This window comes from Xyrauchen texanus, chromosome 24, assembly GCF_025860055.1.
Source record: "Xyrauchen texanus isolate HMW12.3.18 chromosome 24, RBS_HiC_50CHRs, whole genome shotgun sequence".
NCBI classification, from domain to species: Eukaryota; Metazoa; Chordata; class Actinopteri; order Cypriniformes; family Catostomidae; genus Xyrauchen; species Xyrauchen texanus.
In genome coordinates, this window is record NC_068299.1 from 23,229,815 (window position 1) to 23,255,561 (window position 25,747).

General features: G+C 39.4%; 1 protein-coding gene across 1 annotated transcript in view; it reads right to left on the bottom strand.

The window, feature by feature from the left end:
- LOC127617678 (pro-neuregulin-3, membrane-bound isoform-like) overlaps positions 1-25,410 on the bottom strand; it is a 535,607-nt gene extending 510,197 nt beyond the window's left edge. The window contains exon 1 of the mRNA XM_052089706.1: positions 24,414-25,410. Within this exon, the coding sequence (XP_051945666.1) occupies positions 24,414-25,104 (691 nt within the window). The 5' untranslated portion in view covers positions 25,105-25,410. The remainder of the gene's footprint in view (positions 1-24,413) is intronic.
- Between the last annotated feature and the right edge of the window lie 337 nt (positions 25,411-25,747).

Consider the following 25,747-nt stretch of genomic DNA (forward strand, 5'->3'; position numbering starts at 1 on the left):
TCGTCATCTCTCTTGGCTGTCCTCTTCACATAGAACTGATTTGGCAAGCATTTCACAAGTGTGAAACACACATTTCTGTTGGCACATAAGGCTTGAGTGACAGAGAATGCTATGTTCTTTGGTTATATAATTAATTATTTACACTGCCTATAGAAAAAGAGTGTGCTTCAGGTCCAAGCTGTAGAATAGCATATGTATATTTTACAGTGTCCTACATGGACATAGAGAGGGACATAGGAAGCAGTGAGAGGGTCTTATGGGGCTTACCATAGGCTGACCTTCCACCTGTCAGTCTAGAATAGCAGCAGAGTAGGTGGACAGGCATATTATGAGATGTGTTAAGAGTGTTGAAAGAGAGGGCGGGATTTGGTAGTTTAATGGTTTTAAAGTAAACAAAATCATAATTTTCAACAAAAAATCAAACAACAAAAAATTGTCTTTGTAAAATTTAACCAATATATAATAACTTGCTCCACTTCTGAACAAATTTATTTTTCGCATAGGCCACATGTGCTATTAGATATTTACTAACAGTCATATAACTATTTAGGTTGTGGCTATGTTTAGATTAGCATACTAGCTTACTACTCTTACAATTTTTTTGCAGTATGTAGTATGCATACTCAGCATACTATGCAACTTTTCAGTTGCATGGAGCACTAATATGCAGACTATAACAGAGTACAATGCAATATGCTGTAGCATACTACTTCTTGAAACATTTATCACTGCTTATTTCATGGCTCTCTACAATACTCAATTCTGATTGGTCAATGGCACCATTAGAGGTCTGATATTTCTCTGTAACAACCACACATCCACGTATCAGACTGCTCATCCAGGTATTGTGAGCCATCTTTCCTGCTTCTCAGATCACTGTGTGATCTACAGTATATAAGTAAGCTAATAAAATAATTTGAACTCATATCAGTTTCATGTGCATTTTTTTATTTATTTGGCAAGTAGTCTTGATATAAGATGCATAATGAACAGTCAGACTTTCATTAATTACAAAATAAACACCAACAGAACTCTGATGCAAACCAGAGGTTGATTTCAACTGTTCAGCAATTTCTTTTGTCTCACATAATTTCAACATTGTGACAAGGAGGAGGGTGTGGCCATGCTATGACGATGGCCGCCAGGCGCTGAGTTGCCCCAATCAGCGGGAGAGAGATAAAGAGGAGCTGGAGACACCAGATCAAGAGAGAGGAGACACAGGGAGCTGTGTGTGTGTGTCGGAGTAGTTTATGTTGTGTTTTGTTTATTAAAAGTCTTTTTGGTTGATAACCCGGTTCCTGCTTCCTCCTTTCCGATGAACAAGAAACCTGTCTGCCACTTTATTTAAGACTTTTAATAAACAAAACACAACATAAAACTGCTTTTCAGCATAACTAAGCACCAGGCATCCATCACAATGGCCCAGCCATGCCCTCTTTCTTGTCACAAATGTAAATCAATGTATCATGTACATTTATTTGATCATATGGCAAGTAGCCTTGTAATTGGCTGAATAACATACAGTCAGCCAGTTGTTAGCGGAAAGTAAACCTCTTCAGGTTGATACAAGACACCTCCACTTCACGTCGGGGTCCTGATCACCCTTTCGAGGTTTATTTTTCGATAACAACTGGCTAACTGAACATTATCCCTTACATAATGTGTTCTGTTTCACATACTATACAATCTAAAATAGTATGCAGTATACATAATGTGTAGTATTCAATAAGTATTAAGCTAGTATTACCCATATCTGCCAACACTCCCAATTTTACCAGGTTTCTCCCATTTTTCCACCCCTGCTGTACTCCCGATTTACAATTTCTCTCGTTAAACTCCTAATTTTCCGCTTCCACACTTTGATCATAAGAATGTATTAGACCTCCATGTAGGGTTGCTACCCTTCCTGTAAATTATAGGATTGTCCTGTTTTTAAATATGAAATGAGGCGTCCTGTATCAAATCAACTCAGGATGCGATTTTTCCCGTAGGCTGGTCAGATGACGTCACAGCACAATCGTTCCAGATCGTTGAATTAACATTGATACAACTTGGACATTTTTCATAGGGTTGGTAAGGGGTCATCTGAAAAGTCCACACATTGTGCCGAAAGTGCTAATACTGTGGTACATACCACAATCAATACATGTGATTATCAATACATGTGATAAGGGACTGTTTAAGAAGTACAAACATAGTGTTAAAACTATGGATTTTTTTTTTATTGAAAATCAGAAGGTTCAATATAAATGTTAAATAAGATGTACACAAGTACATAGATCAAACAATGTATGAATACAATAACTCAATAAGTCATAAAAACAAGAAGTACAAGTGAAGGGAAATTTGTTTTAAAATAAAGTAAAATAAAAAACTTAAAGCTACACTATGTAACTTTTATTTGTTAAAAAATTAAATGTTATTGAGAGAGTGCAGCAAAAATCCATCTTCCAAGCCATGTCTTTACTTTATCAAAATACACTTTGATAAACCTATAATAATGATTTATATTTTAGAGCTGTCGGGATGGATTTCACAAGAAATTGCATACATATATAATTCGCCCATGCATTTTCACTTCATATCCGTACATAGAGAAAATAAGCTCTGGCTACTGTAGCACATGTATGGTGTGGGAGTAGCGCGTATCTGAAAGTTTTTGTCACAACGAATGAGAATAATTGACCATGGATCAGTGTTGTAGTCAAGACCACCTAAACCGAAACCATGTCAAGACCAAGACATGATTGTATCAAGACAGAGACAAGACCAAGACTTTGAGGGGTGGAGACCAAGTCAAGACTAAGACCAAGGCAGGGCGAGGCCAAGTCAAGACATAGACCAGACCAGTGCATGTCCCACACTGCATGACAAATTAGGTAGCTTGCGCACATAGCTAGGTGGCAAATAGCTGGCAAGTAATTGAAACTAGTGCCCTAAAAACAGTAAATATATAGGTAGCTAATATATATATAGCTAATACTTGCTGAAACACTTTAGGTGTGGGGTGAAGATGAATTTAGGTACAGATGCTGCGTTCCATTCAAATCGGATGTGGGATATTCCACTTGATATCTCCGATCTCCGACTAAAGGCATTCCAATGCCAGATTCTCGGAAGATGACGTTAAAGCAAATTAAACTGAAACACTCCCGTTAGTTTAGCAGGTGTTTGATTGTTACCAGAGATGTCTCCTAGCAACCCAATTCATAAACAATATGCAACGCTAGCATTTGTGCTACAGGTGTACGATAATCAAAAGAGAGTATAATTTACCATGTTTTGAAGACTCTGCAGAGTATTTAGTCTAGACTTAAACTGAGTGAGTGTGTCTGCATCCCGAACAGTGTTAGAGAGACTATTCCATAGTTTAGGAGCCAAGTATAAAAAGGATCTACCTGCTTTTGGGGATTTTTTACAAGCCAGAATTTTGTGATCGTAATGAATGTGACAGAATATAGCATGCCAGAAGGTCACTTAAGAACTGTGGAGCTAGACTATTCAAAGATTTGTATGTAGTTAACAGAATTTTTTAATTAATATGAAATTTAACAGGGAGCCATTGTAACGCTGATACAATTGGGCTAATATGATCATAATTCTAAGTTCTAGTCAGCACTCTGTCAAATGCATTTTGAACCAATTGAAGTTTATTTATTTAACTTGCTTGACATCCTCCCAGTAATGCATAACAATAATCTAGTCTTGAGGTAATCTTTCAGCATCAACAACAGAGATCAAGTGTCGTAATTTAGCAGTATTTCTCAGGTGGAAGAATGCTGTTCTACAAACATTGGGAATGTGATTTTCAAAGGACAGATTGGAATCAAATACAACACCTAAATTCTTTGCTGAAGAAAACGACATATAGGTAGGAACATGCTCTGGTCACGTCCCGCTTGGATTATTGTAATTTCCTTCTATTTGGTCTACCACAACACCTTCAGCATAAATTACAGCTGGTACAAAACTCGGCTGCAAGGATTATTTCACAAACTTCTAACTCTGTCCATATAAATCCTATTCCTCAACAGCTTCACTGGCTCCCTGTTAAACTTTGTATTGATTACAAGATTCTGTTATTGACCTTCAAGGCTCTTCATAGCCTAGCACCTTCCTATCTTCTCGATCTTCTTCATATATATTCTCCTATCCACACTCTTAGATCCTGTTCCTCTCTCTCTCTTGTGATACCTTCAGTTCGTCTGACTTCTATGGGGTCCAGATCCGTTAGCATGCCTGCTCCATGACTCTGAAACTCTTTACTGCCAGATATCTGTAATTCTGATCATCTTTCCACTTTCAGGTCCCTCCTCAAAATCCACCTTTTTAAATTAGCTTACTACAAATAACTCTTATTTATGTAGGTATATATTCTTAAGATAGTGCAAATTTTTATATCTGATTTTTTTTATTTTTATGTTCTCTTATTGCAAACTTGATTATATCTGTAAGGTGTCATTGTGAGTCTTGAAAAGCGGCTATAAATACATATTCATATTATTATTATTATTATAAGAGTTCATCCATCGAGAATCAAATTTATTTTAGCGGTTTATTTTTAGAGGTTTTTCGTTCAATCATTAGTACCTCTGTTTTGTTGGAATTGAGTAGAAGGAAATTTCTGGCCATCCAATGTTTGATTTCATTGATACACTCTACTAATTTGGAGAATTGTGAATTTTCATTGGGTTTAGAAGAAATATAAAGTTGGTTATTGTCGGCATAAAAGTGGGAACTTATTCCATGATTCCTGATAATATCTCCCAAGGAAAGCATGTGTAAGGAGAAAAGCAGGAGTCATAAAACTGATCCCTGTGGCACTCCATACTTACATTTTGTTTGATTTGACAATTCCTAGTTTACACATACAAAGTGGTAGCAGTCTGATACATAGGCCCTAAACCATGCTAATAAAAGTCCACAAATGCCAACATAATTCTCCTGCCTATTCAAGAGAATGTTGTGATCTATCTTGTCAAAGGCATCAATAAGATCTAAAAGCACTTGAAGAGATCAGATGATAAGAGCAGGTAATTTGTAACTCTGATAAGTGCAGTCTGTGTACAGTGATGGGGCCTAAATCCTGACTGAAATTGTTAATATATTCCATTTCTCAGTAGATATGAACATAGTTGGGTGGAAACTACCTTTTCTTGTATTTTTAACATAAATTATAGATTTTAAATCAGTCTGTGATTAGCCAATTCTCCAAAATCAAACTGAGGCTTCTTAATAAGTGGTTTGATAACTGCCATTTTAAAGTTTCTTGGGACATATCCTAAGGATAGCGAGGAGTTCATAATATTTCGAAGAGGTTCTGAGATTACAGGGAATACCTCTTTTAAGTGCTTAGTTGGTATTGGATCTAACATCCAGTACATGTTGTGGCTTTTGATTTTTATTATGCGTTTTGCTAGCTCTTCTTGACCTAAGACAGGATTGAAGTTGCTCATGAGCAAAATTATGAAACACTGTTTTCTGAGGTGTTGTGACAGTTGATTGCATAGTTCCAATTTTATTTCTGATTATTTCAATTTTATCAGACAATAAATTCATAAAGTCATTACAATTGTGCTGCAACGATCTGGTACTGTCGATGCTTTATTCCTAACCAATTTAGCCACAGTACCTAATAAACACCTAGTATTGTTGTGGTAATTTTCTATGAATTTGATAAAAATATGCTGACCTGGCAACTTTTAGTGCCTGTCTGTAGCTACAGATACTATCCTTCCATGCAACGCAAATACCATCTAATGCATGCAGTCGAGATGCGAGATGTAGACAAATGGAAAAAAGCGGAAAAAAAGAAAAAGAAAACAAAAACAAGAGAAAAGGGAGCACGCTGTTTAATACACACAGATGAAACAGTAGAAAAGTGCGAGAATCTGAAGCACCAGGTAAAATGTCATAAAACGATGAATGTATAAGAATAAGCAATGCTAAGCAGGCTAGCAAGCTATAAACACTCGTGCAGAATGCCGTCAGCAACAGGAACAGGAAGTGACATCACTGGGGTTCACCTATCACATCCTCAGCAGATGTCAGGTAAGACTGGTTCAGATGTCAAATGCGCTCTGTGAAGATGAAAGTACCTCAGAATCTGCACATCGTATCACTGTGTTTTTGGACTTGTTTAAAACTGGAGAATTTGCTTTCAGTAACAGTTTCGTATATTATTTTTATGTTTCAATAAAGAAATGTGACAAGAAAGCCACATTTGTTGATCGCATCTGTAACTCTATGCTTTGCACAAAAAAAACAGATTTTAGTCTTTGTGTAAAACAATCCACCTGTTGTATTCTATTAATTCATTCGATTTAATGTTATGATAGACAAATTATTAAAACTGGTTGCATAACATAATAATTTGTAATGGAAAATATTCTGAATTGGCAACATTAAAACTCTTCTACCATCTCTATGCCTTCACTAAAATACCGGGAACATTTTTTATTTATTTCTTTTGAGGAATTTGATAATTTTTCATGGCACACCTGACAATCTTTCATGGCACACTAGAGGACACAGTGGTTGGGAAACAGTGGTCTAGGTAGCCAAATTGTATTACATAAGATATTACATGACATCTCTCAAACAGCCAGTTTTTTCTCCTGTCTCCTGCATTACATTTTTTGGAGAGCGTGTGAAGGGGGGCGGGAAGGGTTAACAGCCATTAACAGTAACAAAAATTTCAAATTAGAAACGAGTCATGTTATTTCTTGCATTTGAAGCAGGACAGGATCTGAAGTTTTACATTCAATCACAGTAATGATGTTAACAAATAAATCATACAATGCACAGGCAATTTAGTGATATCCCCTCAGTTGTGGTCTTGACCGGTCTTGAAATAAAATCCCAAGTCCTCTTTGTCTGAGACAGAGACAAGGCTGAGTAAAAATGGGGATGATTCTGAGACGAGATAGACCTTCAAAAAGTGGTCTCGAGACCAAATTCGATCTTGAGTACTACAACACTGCCATGGATCATTCAAAACAGCAAACCTCCAGGGAATCACGGACTGTAAAAATAAAGAAACCCCGAACAGAGGGTCTGGTATTGATACTGACTACCACCCCTGGAGTCACGAGTTTTAATCCAGGGCATGCTGAGTGAATCCAGTCAGGTCTCCTAAGCAACCAAATTGGCCTGGTTGCTAGGGAGGGTAGAGTCACATGGGATAACTCCTAGTGGTCCTGATTAGGGGTTCTCCCTCTTAATGGGTCGTGTGGTAAGTTGTGCATGGATCGCTGAGTGTAGGATGAGTCTCCACATGCTTTGAGTCTCCGCGGGGTCTTGCACAGCGAGCCACATGATAAGATGCACGGATTGACTGTCTCTGAAGTGGAGGCAACTGGGACTTGTCCTCCACCACATGAATTGAGTTGAGTAACCACGCCACCACGAGGACTTACTAAGTAGTGGGAATCGGGCATTCCAAATTGGGAGAAAAGGGGATAAAAGAAAAAAGAAACCCAGAACAGGTTAGAGTCTACTAGCAAAAAGGGAAAGCGACAGAGTCCATAATGAAACCCAAATCACCATTGGCTTGGCTTTTCAGAGGTGGTGACAACTTAGAGATCTGAAAGGATTTAAAAGTGACTCAAACATGGCTTTTGTCTTACTCAACAGATATGATGTTTTATTGATATGGTTTAAGTATATTTTTGTAATCACACACACACACACACGTCTGTGTATGTGTAGTGAAATACAATAATTATACGGTAATAACCGGTGCAGAACTTTTCACTTGCTTGCACACATGTGTATTTATCAATGACAATCTATAAATTAGTTACAACCTCAGGCGTTAATCGTGGGAGTCGGGGGTCAGGACCCCCTATCTGAGGGTTGTCCCCCCCCTAAAATATCATTAAAATATGTGTATTGTAAATAATATAATGATATATTCTTAAAATAATTGTTTAATAAATAAAATGATACAAATGCAAACGGGGCAACAACAAAAAAAACCTTGGTGTCCCCTTCAAAAATTGCTCTTGAGAATTGTTATGTTTATTGTCCCCCCCAACATTTTTATGAAATTTTCGCCCCTGGTTACAACCATGGTATATTTTGCCAGAATAACCTGCAGTTATAAAAACTTTAGGGTAGGGACCATCTGAATACATCGTCAAAAATCTCCATATTTTTCACAATCAAATGTGAGCAAGTATGGTATTGCCTTCCAACCATAGCCATTGTTTTAGCAAACTTACATTCAGGGATAGCTCCATTCAGATATGGAAAGCCCACTTTTCGGGATCAAATAAACTCCAGATGGGCAAAAAGAACTCATGCACTAAATGTTTCTTGTTGAATATTCTGGTTCACTCCTCAGAAATACACTGCATTACAGAAGTAAAATGGGTTGAGAACAGAAATTCACACAGGCATTAAACTACAGTAGTTAAAGTACAGTATTCCACTAAATAAATCGGACAGTCATGTCAGTTAAAAACAGCTTAAATTCCACTAAGAACACACTTTAGCAAATGGCACCATTTATTCCTTTGTTCATTTTCTTCTCTCTCCCTTCGAAGGATTCTGTGTGTAGTGAAGAATAAACAATTGTGGTTTAGGAACAAATGGTTTTACTTCACCGAGCACTCAATTTAAATTATACCTGACATATTTAAAATTATGTATATTAAATCACATATCATGCATATTAGATCACATTACCATAGCAGTCATTTATGATATTTGTCTCTTTCTGCTTTGACTCATGTGTACAGTATATGAGTAGTCAGAGCCGTGAGGCAGAAGCTCAGTGGGATTCCATCAGTAACATTTGACAGGTGGCTGAAATTGGAGAGTGACAGCATGAGGGCTGACGTGTTCACCATGCCTGCCGCATCTGAGTTGTAATACAACGCATATGGCCCCTAACAGTCACCATCCGCACTGACCACTGCCCCCATACCATACAGCCCAAAAAATGCTCAGGGCCCACACCAATTCCACCATTTATCAAAGACATCAAAATGTACGTGTTTTGGTGTTTATACTAATAACATTAGTTAACATGAACTAACAATGCGTAATACTTTTACAGCTTTTATTAATCTTAGACCATGTTAATTTCAACATATATTAATACATTTCTCAAATCAAAAGTTGTGTTTGTTAACATTAGTAAATGCATTATGTACTTACATGAACTTACAATCAACAAATGTATTTTTATGAATTAATAAAAGATTAATTAATGCTGTAAACAATATACTGTTAACTGTTTGTTCAAGATACCTAATGCATTAACTAATATGAACGAATAAATCCTTATTGTAAAGTGTTACCAAAAAGTCAATTCAACAAGTGGTTTATTTCCATATTATTGAACTTATGTCATCTGCCTATCATTGGCTTACAGTTCACAGCAATCTATTTTTCAATTTAATCAGTCCGAGATATATTTATTATGAGGGCTTTTCTAAGCAAATGTCAATGCACACCTGCATCAGACATTTTTGGAGTGTCTCGTTTGCTGCGCATCATATATAGGGCTACAACTAACGATTATTTTGGTAATTGATTAATCTAACGATTATTAGAACGATTATTCTACTACTTGGCAATTATTGCAACAATTAATTATTAGCTCTTAACCGATTATTCAGCTTATGCCCAGAGTTAAAAATTAAACATGCTTACTAACAATAAAGAGGACAAAATCATCTTTTAAAAATACCTCTAAATGACATTCACTGAATTAAAGGGAAAAAATATTTTTTATGAATTTTAATTCATAAAGTAAAGAAATTCACTGCAACAAATCCTATTGTTGTCAAGTGTTTTTGTCTTGTTTTCCATTTAAAATAGTTTTAAAAGTCTTATAACAAGATACATTTACTTGAGAAGCAACATATAAGATATTTAGACTTGCTTTAAGAGAATGTATCTTAAATATAAGTGTATTTTGTAACAGTATTTTTCACTTGGTTATAAGACAAAATATACTTATATTCTACATCTATTCTCTAAAAGCAAGTCTAAATATCTACTATGCTGCTTCTCAGAAGAATGCATCTTTTTTTTAAAGGATATATTCAACATTCTCAGATAATTTTTTTTTTCTTCTGCAGTATAGTTGCTAAAGAAAATGTATGTTGTTTTAAAGGAGTTTTAGATACTTATATAGGAAAACAAGCCAAAACAAAAACAAATCAAAAATGTATTTTGTTGCAGTGTATAATGGGGTGAAGACTACCTCTCTTCACTTCAATCCACCTTTAACTCACAAAAAACCTCTCTCTTATTAATAAAGCTGCGTATTGTCAATTTTATTCATGATATGAAATGCACAGTGACATAGATTATGATTCAATAAGTTGTGAGCCATCATGTTATAATCTAGTAGCAGCAAGTGAATCCTGGAGGGATGAGTGTCCCTGGGACAGAGTGTTCATCAGCCGGGTGCAGTTTCAAACTCTCCACTTTAGATCGGGACATTCGTGCAACTCCTAGAAGAGGCACTAACCACATAGAGAAATGCCAGTTTCAGAGTTTGTAGTTATTTACATGATCTGCTTCCATATTATTTGAACTTTAATAAAGCTATAACACATTAAATATAACTGCATTAAAGAGGTTAAGCTGGGGTGTTTCCTTTAAAGGGCTCCGGCTCTGTTTATTCCACAATGAGAGTGCTTATTTATTTACTTATTTGGTATTTTTGCATTATAATTCCCTCATATTTTGCGATCTACATCACCTGAAGCTATTTTGAAAGTTTAGAGTGCATCTGGATTCTGAGCTGTGTACTTCTTCCTCTCCTCAGTCAGGCGTGAACTGCAGTACTGCTCTCGTGCATCATCATTAGAGTTTAATTAGATCTTGTTACGTTGAATGAGATCAAAGGACTATTCAACAACAAACATTTTGTAGACAATTTTTGATTGTCGATGTTGTCGATAATGTCGTCTAATCGTTTCAGCCCTAGTCATAAACATACCATTTTTAGGTCACTGTGTCAAGTTAAACATAGTTTGAAGCTTAGAAAAACACGTCTTGAGATCCCTGAATTCGTATCTGCACTCCATCAAGCTGTGTTTGAACGCAAGAACGTGTTCTCATCTTGTTTTTTCTGCTGTTGGTGAGTGTGGTTTGTTCTCTGTATAACCATGTTGCCCAAACAGATGAAGTTTTTCTTACTGCCCCGTGGAGAAAACAGGTGGTACTTCAAGCTTGAATTGCTCAGATGTAAGGAATATTTCTTATCAAGGTCTGAGGGACAAGATTTCTTTTAGATATAAATAAATCCATTACCTGCTATATGCCAAAATTGAGGAGGGAATGGATCCTATGCTAAATAGTGCATAATAATATAAATAAATATTATGTAATGCTAATATGCCTCACTGTTTACTGCATGATGAAGCACAAAAAGTATAGAACAAAAAGAAAGCACAAAAAAAGCCGGGACACCATTTATGCCAATCCTCCCTGGCCATACTTGCATTTAATCTAAATGCAAACATTGTGATAATTCTCAGATATTTTGATAAAATAGGCCTACCTTTTAACTGAGCTACAACAGTAAATTACAAAAAATACATTGAAAGATGTATATAAATGTAATACAAGACGTTAAGTATTACATAACAGCAGATAGGACTATGATTTGAAGAGCCAGCTCAGAGCATTCCGGCCATCCCCTATTTTTAAATGGGAATATGGGTAGCCTATTATACTGGGGCGTAGAACAGGAGGCTACTACGCAGCAGTATTGTGTGCCTTGTTATCCAACAAATCTGAAGGCTATGTGTAAATGCTGATTTTAAATTCAATGGTTGATCTTTTGAGGGACGAGCATTCATCATAAACTTTATACGATGAGCAAGTTGCTCAAAACCAAGTGCCCTGTGCTCGCTCTCTCTCACAAAAGAAAGCCTATTTCTTTATAGTGTACGTCTATGCCTCTATAGTCTTGTAGATTTATGGATATTTTCGTTATTACTGTACAATTAACTGAACAATTTAACAGCAGTGAACTCTTATTTTGTCTCACGGCCTTGAGGAAGAGTGCAGGTTGACCAATCAGAAGAAAGGTTCATTTCAGGGTCACCCACATAAACAAATTCTTCCTTCCAAATTTTTCACCTCTTTTAGTTTCTTTTTAGATGGAATCAATTTATCAAAACGCAAAGTGTCCTGTGGTCATTTGTCCAATTTCCTATTTTTAACTTGAGCATAAAATCGAAAGTACGAAATACATGTCGTTATTTGTTTTTTAATATTGGTTTTGTAAATTAAATGCAATAACAAGTCGTTTTTCATTTTTCCAAAAATAATTAATGATACATGGATTCTGTGTAAATTGTGCTACCAGGTCAAGGATGAAATTGAATTATGAAACTGTCCCTAAAATTAAACACAAAGAACTAGCAAGGGTCCTAATTAGGAAAGGGCTCAATGCTTCCTCTAACCAAGATCAGGAACAGAGGAAAGCGCTGTGCATGAGCACATTAAAACTGATCCCAGTCAAACTGCTAAGTGGCAAAAGTCTCACAGACAATCACACGTGAATCAATATCTCATAACATACTCTGTGAGTGTGATGAAGTCTTTTATCCGTTAGGTAGCTGTAACACAGTTAATGATGGGCAAGGAGGAGGCGAGAACCGGCTTGACGATATAAATAATAGTTTAATGGTAAACTTAAAAGACAACATAAACACACATGACGGACATGTCCGCTAACGATCTCTCTCTCCCGCACGACACCCTGCAGTCAGCTTTTAAACCTCATGGAGGCATAATTAGCCTAATACAAGACCGGGTGTGTAGGATCATGACCCGGCCCCGCCCTCCGCCCTGCCACATTCCTCCCTCGTTCTCTCAGGCTGGGGAGCCCCCGGCCTGACGTACACCCCCCCCCCTTTCCCTGGGGGAGGGCGCGCCTTCCACGCTGTCTGCCGGCAGGTCATCCCCATTCTTCCTGGACGAGGGAGGGGACAAGGGGAGGGAAACAGAAATAATTAAAATGGGGGGTACTTCCTGTAACAGTGTAGTACCCCCCAAAAAACTGTAAAATTTAAAAGAGGATAAAGGCCAACGCAGAGCGACAGTGAGAGAGAGAGGAGAGAGAGAGAGATGAAAAAAAAAAACTCTTACTCGCCAGTTCTCCGATACGCCGCAGCTTGTTCCTCGGCCACTCCTCCACCCTTTAATGGACGACAGCCGCGCCTCTCCGGGCGGATCCGAGGCAGTCCTCCAGCCCCTGGCGGACGGAACACCCCGCCACATTCTCGGGGAACAGAGGGGGTCTCCCCCGCCCCTGGCAGCGGTCCTCTCGCTCCAGGCGGTCGCCAGTGAGCCCCTCCCCGCTCACGGTCGGCGGTCTTAAACCCCGCCGCGTTTCAGCGGCCGGTAGGCGACTCCTGCACCCCTGGCAGTGGCCCTGACCACTCCAGGCAGTCGGCTAGGAGCCCCTTCTCCCCTCGCGGTCGGCGGCCATCGTCCTCGTTCAGGCGGCTGGGCTCCTCGTCCCCCGGCAGATGGCCGCGGCTGCTCCATTGGGGTGGACGGTAAAAGCGAGAACACTACTACGCCGTATCACTCCTCCTTCCCGGGCTTCGGCACCAGTGTAACACAGTTAATGATGGGCAAGGAGGAGGCGAGAACCGGCTTGACGATATAAATAATAGTTTAATGGTAAACTTAAAAGACAACATAAACACACATGATGGACATGTCCACTAACGATCTCTCTCTCCCGCACAACCCTCTGCAGTCAGCCCTTAAACCTCACGGAGGCATAATTATCCTAATACGAGGCCTGGTGTGTAGGATCACGACCTGGCCCCGCCCTCCGCGCTGCCACAGTAGCATTGAAAGGAGACAACGAAAAAAGCCACAAACACACGCAAATACATACAGCAACAACTGAAATTAATTTGATGTTCCTTGTGCCACTGCAGAAAAGGCTTGCACATCAGCTTAAAACTAGTTTATTTATTAATCAGTCACACTGCAATATGTTTGCATTTGTTAACATTAGTTAAGTACAGAAGCTAATATGAACTAACAAAGAACAATACTTTTACAGAACTTATTAATCTTGGTTAATTTTAAATTTATATGATCACATGAGGATTTGTATTTTTACATTATGTATGATTCTAGCACCATGCTGTTGAAATTCAACTTTTTTAAAACTGTATACATTAACATTAGGTAATGCAGTACACACTAACATGAACTTACACTGAACAATAGCATTTTCATATATTAACATTAACCAAAATAAAAAAAAATCCTGTAATAAAATGTTGTTCGCAATAAGTAATGCATTTAATAATGTTAACAAATACAGTATAACCTTATTGTAAAATGTTACTAAAAAATCTATATTGACTACAGAAATGTCAATGGCTCTTTTTGGATTTTGTTGATTTCTATTGCTTTGCAAGGCCCCAAAATCACATGTTTTCCCATGTCCCAGTGGTATAAATTTATATTCATCTTAATTTCTAATGTAGTGCTATTCCATCAACACTATTACTATTTTTGCAGTTTTTGTTAGGTCCAGACAGTGTGTCTGTGAAATACCTCCCTAATGAATACTGTGTCTTTAACCGAAGGCATCAACAGTCATTAGGCTTGGTTGTAGTGAGATCTTACAACTCCACTTTAAAAAGTGTATGGCTGGGATATTCAATAGCTTTTGATCTGCAACAGAAATAATTAGGATTTACGGTAGTGTTATGTGCTTTATACTGGTCTGTATTTTGGCACTGAGGGGAACATTGTCCCTGAGTTCTGATTGGCTGAGCTCCAGCAGAATGGTTTGTTGAGGGTTTTTATTTGTCATTCCTCTCAGCTCTATTCACAGGTCACAATGCTGTATTAGTCTGTAAAGTTCAAACACCATCAAGTGACCAAGGAAACCAACAAAACAACATAATATTTCTGGTATAGAGCTGGGTGAATTCAATGTCATTAACAAGTACCTCTGCCTTATTGAAATCAATGGAAGATCAATTTCCAAGCCATGCTTATAATGATCCTCTAGCCTATATGACTGAACTAGACGCACAATCATTGTGACAGAAACTAAACCTGTAGTAATGAAGATAAAGCTTCCTCCTCTTTTACCATCAGCATAGCTCATGAACTGCTCATTGTTTTCTTATAAACACCCCATGCATCTTTTATCCCCAACGATTTAAGCCATGCTCCTGTGAGGCATATCTGTTACTCCCAGAAATGAAAAAGTTTCATTTATCAAATAAGGTGTAAAAAAAAGAGAGTACTAATCGGTCCAGGATTCATGAATGTTGCACTCTTTGGTGCAGAACTAAATCGAAAATGCAGAAATTATTTGCATTTGAACCCGAGTTCAATACATCATAAATATCCTAGTGGGCCTTCATCAGTTTATAATCATGACTGTTATTTTCTAAAAGCCATCCATTCATGAAAAAATGTCAGCTGTCAAAATATTTGTAATGCTGAATTTTAGTCATACCTGTAAAAAAGCAAATCATTTTGAATATGAAGTTGTGAAATGGTTGATAATGGCCTTCATTCCCATAGCATTCAGCACAATGTGAGTGATAATCATTGGCAAAAAGTATTATTATTATTTTGTTTTTAAATCAGGATTAAATGGACCACATGGAACTTTAACCACACAGTTGTTTAGTTTTATTGTCAGCAGCTGGTTGCAACTTGCAAGAAACTCCTTAAGTTAAGAAACTTCTTTGTAAACATATCACTGCAATTATAATTACAATGTTTTTTGACCTAAATTGTTTCTTGTGACTTGGCCCTGAGCCTTACTGTCATGTCTAGATGTGTTTTTGGTCATGTTTTGTTTTCTGGTCTTTTATTTTAAAAAGGTTTGTTCCTGTTTCCTGGTCATGAGATGTCCTGTATTCCCTCCATGTTTACGTGTTATTTTCATTGGTTCTTAGTCTTGTTATTGATTCTTTCATGTAATTGGTTTATGCTTATCGTCTTGTTATCTTGTTTAGAGTTCTGTTTGTTCATTGGCTTATGTTTCCCCATGTCCATGTATTTAAGTCCTCATGGTGTCATTGTTCGGTGTTGAATATTCAAGTCATGTCAGGTTTATAGCCAAGTTTCAAGTTTATATCTAGTTTATGTGTCAAGTTTGTGTTCATGTGCACACATAGTTAGGATAAAACTGCACTTTGAATCATCACACTTCATCTTTGTCTGCTCCTGTGTCCTGCCAGCTACATTAAGTTACACTTACTCTGAAGGCATGTTGGTTTAATAAGCTAAACCATGTAGAAAAAGGATCAAAGGTTCAAGGTTAAATTTATTGTACTAATGAGGTACTACAAACAAACTTTAGAGAAACTGCAAGCCAAAACATTAACACTAATTTCTCAGACACACAAAAAAGGATAATATGGTCTTAATGTCCTACCAAAGTCCATGTCATGAGGAACTATATGGTTATAATATTACTCTACTTTTCTTGAATGCTCCAAAACAGACTCGTGTGTTAAGGGGGAACCAGGGGTTGTAAGGTTTTGACTGGAAGAAGTAATATGTACCCCTGTTTAGATTCAATATCTGGCATGTTCTACATTCTGACATTCTGAGTCTAGTCTCCACAGTCTGCTTTCATCTTCCTCTCCTCCACCTCTATTTATAAAACACTACACACTTCTCCCTTTCCCTGATAATTTTTCAGCATACCCTTGTCAATTATTCACATGCTCTTCTACATACTGAACATGTTTCCCTTTCTAAGCATTAATATTTAAGGCTTCATCCCTCCTTTAAGACATCTTATAAGGATAAATCAAAGTGACATTAAAATGTTTTAGAGATAGTCTCGTAGTGAAATTAAGCTCTAATGGTGCTGGAAGAGAGGACTTTCATGGCTTTTTATTAGAGGAATGTGACAGATGAGACAAAGTTTCTCTGTTTTCAACAAATTAATTCTGAATGATTATAACTCAATTAACACAAGACATTATTTAGTGTTGTACAGGACAGTGTAGTAAATGTTAAAGCTATGTGCTAGATGACATGAATCTACGCAATCAGCCTGATGTTACAAAACAAAGAAAGAATCAATGGTCATTAAATGGCAGACAGCCGGGACCAAGAATCGTCTCAGCCAGATTCAACCAAAGCTTGATTATGTTTTATAACTCAACAACATATTCGGTCATGTAAACTCCTTATAATTTTACATTTTCCACATAAATGTCACAGATAAACATCTAGAGTTCTGGCAAACTAGCTGCGAATTTGCCACTCACATTTTCACATGTAAACAAGCTTGCTATTCACCTTAAACGTTTGTCAGAAGTTTGCAGCCCTTCACCAGTAGTGGTGAACGAGCAACAAACATTTGGCAACAATGAAAAGCTTGAGGCGATTCCTTTTTTTTGTAACACAAAACAGGATCAGCACACTATGCTTTTTGCCCTGCAAACACCTTAAAGAAATGTGCCAATTTCAATATAAGTTAAGCTCAGTTGAAAGCATTTGTGGCATAATGTTGTATATTTACCACAAAAAGATATTTTGACTCGTTCCTCTATTTCTTTAAAAAAAAAAAAAAAGCAAAAACATCCTGGTTACTTCCGTAACCTCCGTTCCCTGATGGAGGGAACGAGACATTGTGTCGATGAAGTGACACTAGGGGTCACTCTTGGGAGCCTGAGACACCTCTGATCTTTGATAAAAGGCCAATCGGAATTGGCGAGTGGTATTTGCATGCCACTCCCCCAACATATGTGTATAAATGAGCTGGCGTGCAAATAGCTCATTCATGTTTTGTGCTGAGGAGCCGAGAGAAGGTCCCGGCCATTTCATCGGGTAGTTTCTCTGCAAATTCGTCTGACACAGGGCTAGGAGGAAGTCACCCAGGGAACACATTTTGTGAACACTACTGGGAGTCAACAGCCCAAATCTTCAGCTCAGGGGAGGTGCTATGAGCAAGCGATACACCTGGCAAACTGTCCAGGACTTACCTGTTCATTCCTGCCAAGACACGGGACGAAACCAGCTCAACGCTGAGATTATAGAACCTCTCAAAGGTGTTGGGTGTTGCCAGCCTGCTGCTCAGCAAATGTCTGTTAGAGAGGTGCCACTGGTCAAGGCCCTGGAGGCTGCCACACTCCTGGTAGAATGGGCTCATAGCCCTGCGGGAGGCTGCACGTGCTGGGTGTTATATGCCATAGCTATGGCATCAATGACCTAGTGGGCAATCCTCTGCTTGGAGACAGCACTTCCTTTCCGCTGTCCACCAAAACAGACAAAGAGCTGCTCAGAGGCTCTAAAGTTCTGTGTGCGATCCACATAGATGCGTAAAGTGTGCACTGGACATAACAACGTCAAGGCTGGGTCTGCCTCCTCCTGGTCGAGATGAGAGAGGCCAACAAGACACGGTACCTTGGTGCCCCCATTTCCATTCTCCTCAAGATCACGTGAGAGTAGCCCGGACCGAACTCCAGGCACGTTTCGCTGACAGAGAACACTTGCAGGTCTCCAACCCTCTTGATGAAAGTGTGCGCAGTCAGGAGGGCAGTCTTTAAAGAGAGTGCCTTAAGCTCAGCTGACACCAAAGGCTCAAAGGGGGCTCCCCATAGACCCTGATGGACTACAGAGAGGTCCCATGATGGAACGAGGCACGGTCTGGAGGGATTCAATCTCCTGGTGCCTCTCAGGAACCTGATGATCAGGTTGTGCTTACCGTCCACTGTGTTGTGGTGATATAGCTGCTATAGCGGCTACATACACCTTCAAGGTGAAGGGGGACTGCCGCCCCTCCAACCTCTCCTGCAGGAAGGAAAGCTCCGATCTGACTACGCATTTCTGGGGTCTTCGCATTGGGAAGGACACCACTTAGCGAACAGACACCACTTCAAGGCATACAGGCGCCTCATAGAGGGTGGTAGGCAACTTAGGTCTTTCGCGTCCTGTCCAGGGGTGCCTCGGTCAGGGCGTACCAAAGCGGGCAGTGTGAGGATTCTGGGGAAGCGAAGAGGTCTACCTGTGCCTGCCCAAATCGACTACAAATCAGATGGACCACCTGAGGGCGGAGTCTCCACTCTCCCTTGCGGTAACCTGTCGTGACAGTGTGTCTGCTGTAGTGTTGAGGTTGACCGGGATGTGAGTGGCTCGCAGTGACTTAAGGTGCTGCTGACTCCAGAGGAGGAGATGGCAGGAGATCCGCGGCACCATGCCCATCTCGGGACTCAAGTCTGGAGCCAGTGCTGAAGCGGTCTCATGGTTTCAGTGGAACAGCTGTTTTCTGTCTAAATGCCTTCAAACAGGTCAACACTGACCTCAAGACTGAGTCCAACTCCAAGCAGAGAAAAGAGCCTTCTGTAGGAGGGTAGCAATTTCTGCATATATGGTAGCGGCGTTCTCGCCCTTCACTGAGGTGAAGTGTATGGCGCTGAACCTGGGCGGGCGCCTGGCGAACTGAATAGCGTAGCCGAGTCAGATGGTCCGGGCCAGCCATCGCAACGGGTTGGAGATGCGGGGACGGGCTGTGGTGGAGCCAGTGCAGTCACCGCAGGAGGACACTCTTGGCGACGAGTAGATGGGGTGCAGGATCTTGAGCCGCACAGGGGCAGGATGTGTTGGATGCCTCCGTCTGCTGCTTCACTGCCGAGAACTGCTGGGCAAAGTCCTCAATGGTGTCGCTGAACATGCCAGCCTGGGAAATGGGGGCGCCAAGGTACCGTGTCTTGTTAGCCTCTCTCATCTCGACCAGGTTGAGCCAAAGGTTGCACTTCTGGACCAACCAGGTGGACATCACCTGCCCGAGATTAACGCTGTGACCTTCGTTGCCCGGAGGGCGAGGTTGGTCACAGAGCGCAGTTCCTGCATCAATCCCGGGGCGGAACTACCCTCGTACAGTTCTTTTAGTGCCTTGGCTTTGTGGATTTGCAGGAGAGCCATGGCGTACAGGGTGGAGGTGGCTTGTCCAGCGGCACCGTAAGCCTTGGCCATCAGGGATGACGTAAACCTACAGGCCCTGGACGGGAACTTCAGGCGGTCGCACCAGGTGGCAGCGCTCTATGGGCATAGGTGCGCTGCGAGCGCCTTATCCACTGGGGGCATCACCAAATACCCCTTGGCCGCCCCACCATCGAGGGGAGTGAGGGTGGGGAGCTGAAAGAGCAGTAAAAATGTAGGTCCCCAAATTGCCCCCAGTGCTAACCACGCTGGCTTCATACCCATAGGTAGAAGGACCGAGGTGGGGAGCCACTGCGGTGGCTTGTTTTCCTACAAAGGCAAGCCGTGACTGCAATGTTGCCATTATCATGTTCTCGCAGTGAGAACATGACACATTCATGAACGATGTCTCGAGAAGGCGAGAGATAATGACCACAACCAGGAATAACACACAGATGGAACACCATCTCTAAAAAGACGTATCTGTAAAAAGACGTTTCTGTGTGTGCCGCTCTTTTAGAATATACTCTTTTAGAATATACTCTTTTAGTTGTTCTGCCGAAGCACGCAGGGGCAATCTCTGCAGTGCACCAGTGCAGCGGGGGGAGAAGCCTCTGTAATGACTTGTCAGAATCCAGCAGACATCGAATGAGTGACAGCTAGGGAATCTATGTTACAGTGAGGCACTGATTGAGTGAAGTGAATTTGGTCAATTTTTTCATGTTAAAATATCTCACTTTTTCAAAAGTATAGCCACAAGACATAAATAATATAAGTTTTAACATGATTGTAGTGTGATAAGTCACTTATAAACATTTTCTGTGTAAAGTTATAGCCAATTTTACTACTTTGTTACCATGGCGATGTAGTCATAAACCCTAAAACCCAAAATGACTGTAAACATTCTGTATTTAAACCCTCCAAAAATTGGCCACATTCACTTTCATTGTCCCCCATTCACTTCCATTGTAAGTGCCTCATTGTTAAACAGATTTTTGCTTTTTTTTTAAAGTAAAGGAGGAACAAGGAGAAAAATTATATTTTGCGGTATTTAACAAATGCTGTCGATTGAGTTTCACTTGTATTGAATCTGGAATATTCCTTTATGTGTCGTTTCCGGCAGACTATTCAATGTGTGCATGTCTTATGTCTTACATTTATGTATGTTTACTAATGTCTGTTTACAGTTTGACCTAAAAACTGAAGGAAACCCCAGCCATTTAAAGATGTCATGTAAACATATTTGTCTTGCCTTGTAAAGTATTTTTTTTTTTTATTTAAAAAACAGGCCATTCAAATCAGCACATTCAATCTTGTGAAATAGTTTTCTTGGAAAACAAAATTGTGTTTTTACCTAGTTTCTAGCTCTAAGCTGAAATCCTTGTACAGGTGAGCAGTAATGAGTTTTAAGATGAGCTGCAGCTGTGAGCTCTCAAAAGCATTTGGGTCACACGTGGCTTAGTTATCTTTTTCTCTGTGATATTGATAAAGACGGGTAATTGTTGCTGGGGGACATAAAGGATTAAGCCATCCACTGTCAGAAAATTGCAATGGTAATGAATTACAACAACAGTATTTGATAAGAACTTATGACATCTCATGAATTGCACAGTTGCTTTTTTTGTACTACCGTGGGTGGAGTGGGGTCTACATGACAGTAGCCTATATACAGTACAGAGGAAAAACAACATCCATAGCAAGTGGTCTCATTGTGCTGGTAAAAGTGATGCTACATTTTACAAAACTGTGCTATCCAAGGGTAAAATAAATAAATAAATAAATATAGTTTCCGACCCGACTTCGGATAAGCGGTTGAAGATGGATGGATGTATGGATGGATAGTTTCAAATGTTTACCAATTAACAAACTAAATTAGATTGTACAGTTTGAATATTCAAAACATGCATCTTAAACATAAACAAAAATTATATTCCATTGTATGTATATATATATATATATATATATATATATATATATATATATATATATATATATATATATATATGTACTACCAGTCAAATCTTTTGAAACACTTGACTGAAATGTTTGTCATGATCTTAAAAAGCTTTTGATCTAAAAAGTTAGGAAAAGGGTGACCACTTTGAAGATGCTATAATATAGCACAGTTTTGATTTATTTTGGATTTGTTTAGTCACAACATAATTCCCATAGTTCCATTTATGTTATTCCATAGATTTGATGACTTTGCTATTATTCTATTTGATGACTTATCCTATTCTAGAGTTAGTGTTTCAAAACCTTTGACCGGTAGTGTATATACACATGAAAACAAAAATCAAAACAACATTTTTCTTATTTCTTTATGGCTCTAACAACAACAACATAAATTATTATTATTGTTGTTGTCATTGTTTATTATTATTATTATATAAATCTAATACATAGTAGACTTATTTCGAAAGAAAAGTAGGCCTACGTTTTCTTTGGAGTATAGTTAAAGCAAAAGCATCTTCCACAAATGGAAGTAAATTTATCTGGATTAAGCAGGGAGAGTGAAGTAATCTCAAAGAGTGATAAAACATGGCAACCTCTTACTGCCAGACACTGTCATCCACCAGCTGAATTCATATAGGGCTACATGACTCTTCAAATTACATTAGGACATTCACAGAACAATAATCATAAAACCTTATTTACGTAAAAGGTAGTAATTATCGTATGAAATTTATTCAGACGAACTGCCAAACAAACTGGATGTTAATGCGCACAGCCTTTCCACCAGATGCGATCATAAATTGTAAACGCATCTGTATCAGGTCTTTATGATAACTACAAATATCGATTCGTGTTCATTATATACAACAGTAGAATTTCGTTTCGGAACCACACCTTGGTGTCGCGGGCTGTTATTTACACCAAACGCATTTTTTTTTTTTTCAATAGCCTAGTTTTTGTGTTTAACCATGCGCTAGACAGAGATCTTTGGCCGGTGTGGCGCGTTTTTTAGACGCTGTGCAATGAAAAAAAAAACTTAAACTGTTAAAACTGTCGAGACACGTTCGGTGTGAACGTCCCAAATACCGTAAGCAGTTTCGATCGGGCATGATGACGCATAAACCAATTTCTGCTCGCGTAGACAATTCCAGTGTCATTGATAGTTAACAGAATGATGCGAGCAGCATTGTAGGGAATAGAGGTTTGATATTAGCATACATGGAATTGCTTTCTAATTTTCTCGTTCTCAAAACAACAGCTAAAGCGTTGTTTAATAGTCGTGATATCTATTTTAATTCCACACAAGCCAAAGCGCAAAATAACAGTAGGCGTGATAATTCTGATGGAAAGAAGTGTTTTTTTTTTTTTTTTACAAGAGCAGTTATTAAACCCGACGCAATAAAAAAGGACACATTAATCATCACCCTCCAGATTCTTCAGAGAGGACAATCATTGATGCTGTCTTTAAATTACGGTAAAACAGGACAAATTTGCGTCTATGTATACGATGTAGGGATCCGTCGTTAGACACTGTCGCCCATAGCTCTTCTAATAATCCAAATACGTGGAGAGAATCAGTAACTGCGGAGCTAAAGATACATTTCCTCTCAGTGATATTCCCTGACTGGTATCACAATGCTCTTTGATGTGTTTCAGTCTTTGGAAATATAAATCGATAAACAGGATTTTTTTTTTTTGCTATAATCAATCCCGCGAAACCTCTTTAAAATAGCCTATTCCGACTTTATCGCAATGATACCAAGATCAACAGAAGAACTTGCAGTGTTTCGGTACTGATTGTTAATCTTACGCGTATCTTTCTTTTTTTAAGGGGTGCATAAACCACGTTATGAAATGTGGTAATTTCAAGCAGACAATAGGGGTTTGTACATACTGACAAATATACTATAAACAGTTGAATGATTTTGAAATTGAGATCACCATATGTACTTAATCTAATTCGTGTAGATTTTCCCTTTGCATATTTGGAAACACAGGGAGAGATGTGAGTTGCTGCTTGTCATTAGTGTATCTGCCCCTCCCTGGCAACATGATAAAGGTGACAGTGCCTATAGCCACAAGTCCTACATGCTTTGCATTTGGGACGTAATAATGCTTTCAAATGCAAAGCCATCTATGAATTACATTTACCACTACCCTTATATAAGACTTTATATGCAAAATGGTGTATATGATCTGCATTATTTACTTTATTAATATCATAGATAACTAACACGTTTTGATGAGGTGCACACACATAAGGTGAAAAAAGCAGTGCATTAATTTACATCTATTAAGATATAATAGTGCTACCCAGTAATTACTACTTCAATGCATGATCCCTTCATGAACCCAGGTATAAACAGAGTCTTCCATTTCAGTAAATGAACACAGTGCTAGAATGACTTTGCCATGTCATTAACTTAATATTAATGTTATGTATTCATACAAATTCCACATCACCAACAGTCCCACTGTATGTTAAATTGAACATCTATTGCCAAAAGCAAAACCAGCAAGAACCAATGAAAATGTATAAAACTCACGTGTCTTTTGGCTGACATGTGTTTGACCAGGCATGGTCACGTGCCTCTCAGTGGATGGTTGTTCTCTGGTCCACATTTGGGTGGAGTCATTTAGAACGGTGGGGTTGGAGGGAGAGGGACTCGAGGTGGACGTTTGGACAGTAGACATGGTGGTGGAGGCCACGGTGGTCGCAAAGGTGGGATTGCGCGTGACAAAGTGCATAGAGGGGCTTTTCTGTGTCACCTGGCTGCCTGATGCCCCGCCACCTATAGCGGGAATGTTTGGGGGGCTTCCTGTTCGAGTTCTGCCCCGAACCACTGTGGTGACAGTGGAGCTGATTGAGCTGACCCCTCCAATAGTGGTGGTGGTAGTTGTGTCAGATCCCTTAGGAAAAGTGCTAGGCTTAGAAAGAAATATGGGGTCCTGGCCAATACCCTTGGCATCCACCAAGTCTGTTGGCAAGTAGTCTCTCCCCGAACCCACTACGATCCATTTGAGCAGCATCAAACTGAGCCCCAGGCCTATGAAGCCAATGAGAAGTGGAACCACGCAGAGCCATGTCTGCTGGCGAGGCCAAAGGGTGCAGGTCCCACACCTTAATACCCCACCTCGCACAGGGGCCTGGCCTTGTTCACGTCCACAAGAGCCACCCCGTCCCTCTGGCTCCTCCAGCACCATAGCCCCTGAGTTGTTCAAAGAGCTGTCACTCATCTTGCCTGCGGCACACTAAGGGTTAACCCCAAGACCGGGTGCACGGCAGACATGGGCAGCACAAGGAAAAACACCGGCCAGTAATGCCATACATTGAAATAACAAAATCAAAATCCAACAGCAAGAAGACAGAAATAGTTATGGCACAGCAAGGCAGACATTCCCTAAATCACATCCACACATCACCACAAACTAACACACAATCTCACAATCAGACATGCGCATACACCCAATTGAATTCCGGAGATAGAAAACTCAGAATCCATCAAGGGACAGTCCGTTAGTCCAGTTCCAGTCTCGCCAATCAATGTGTCCAGATGAATTCCAGCTCGCAGCTAGACAAGGGTAAAAATCCTTTGATGTTAAATAAAGATGCTTAGCAAAAGAGGCGAAAGGGAAGGGTGGAGTGAAATCATCTGCATGTTGATGCCAAACAGCAGCTGATGCAGCAGCACTCTTTTGTCAGATTATCAAATCCCTCTTTAGCAGATGACACCACTATTAAAGTCATTCTCTGATCTCGAATCTCCTTTCATTGTGAATAGTAATTCATTTGAACAGGGAGTTCAGTAAAAGTTATCCCATAAAACAAGCTAATTTTATCCTCTCTGGCTGATTCTTTGTAATTCCTTTTTCAAGATCT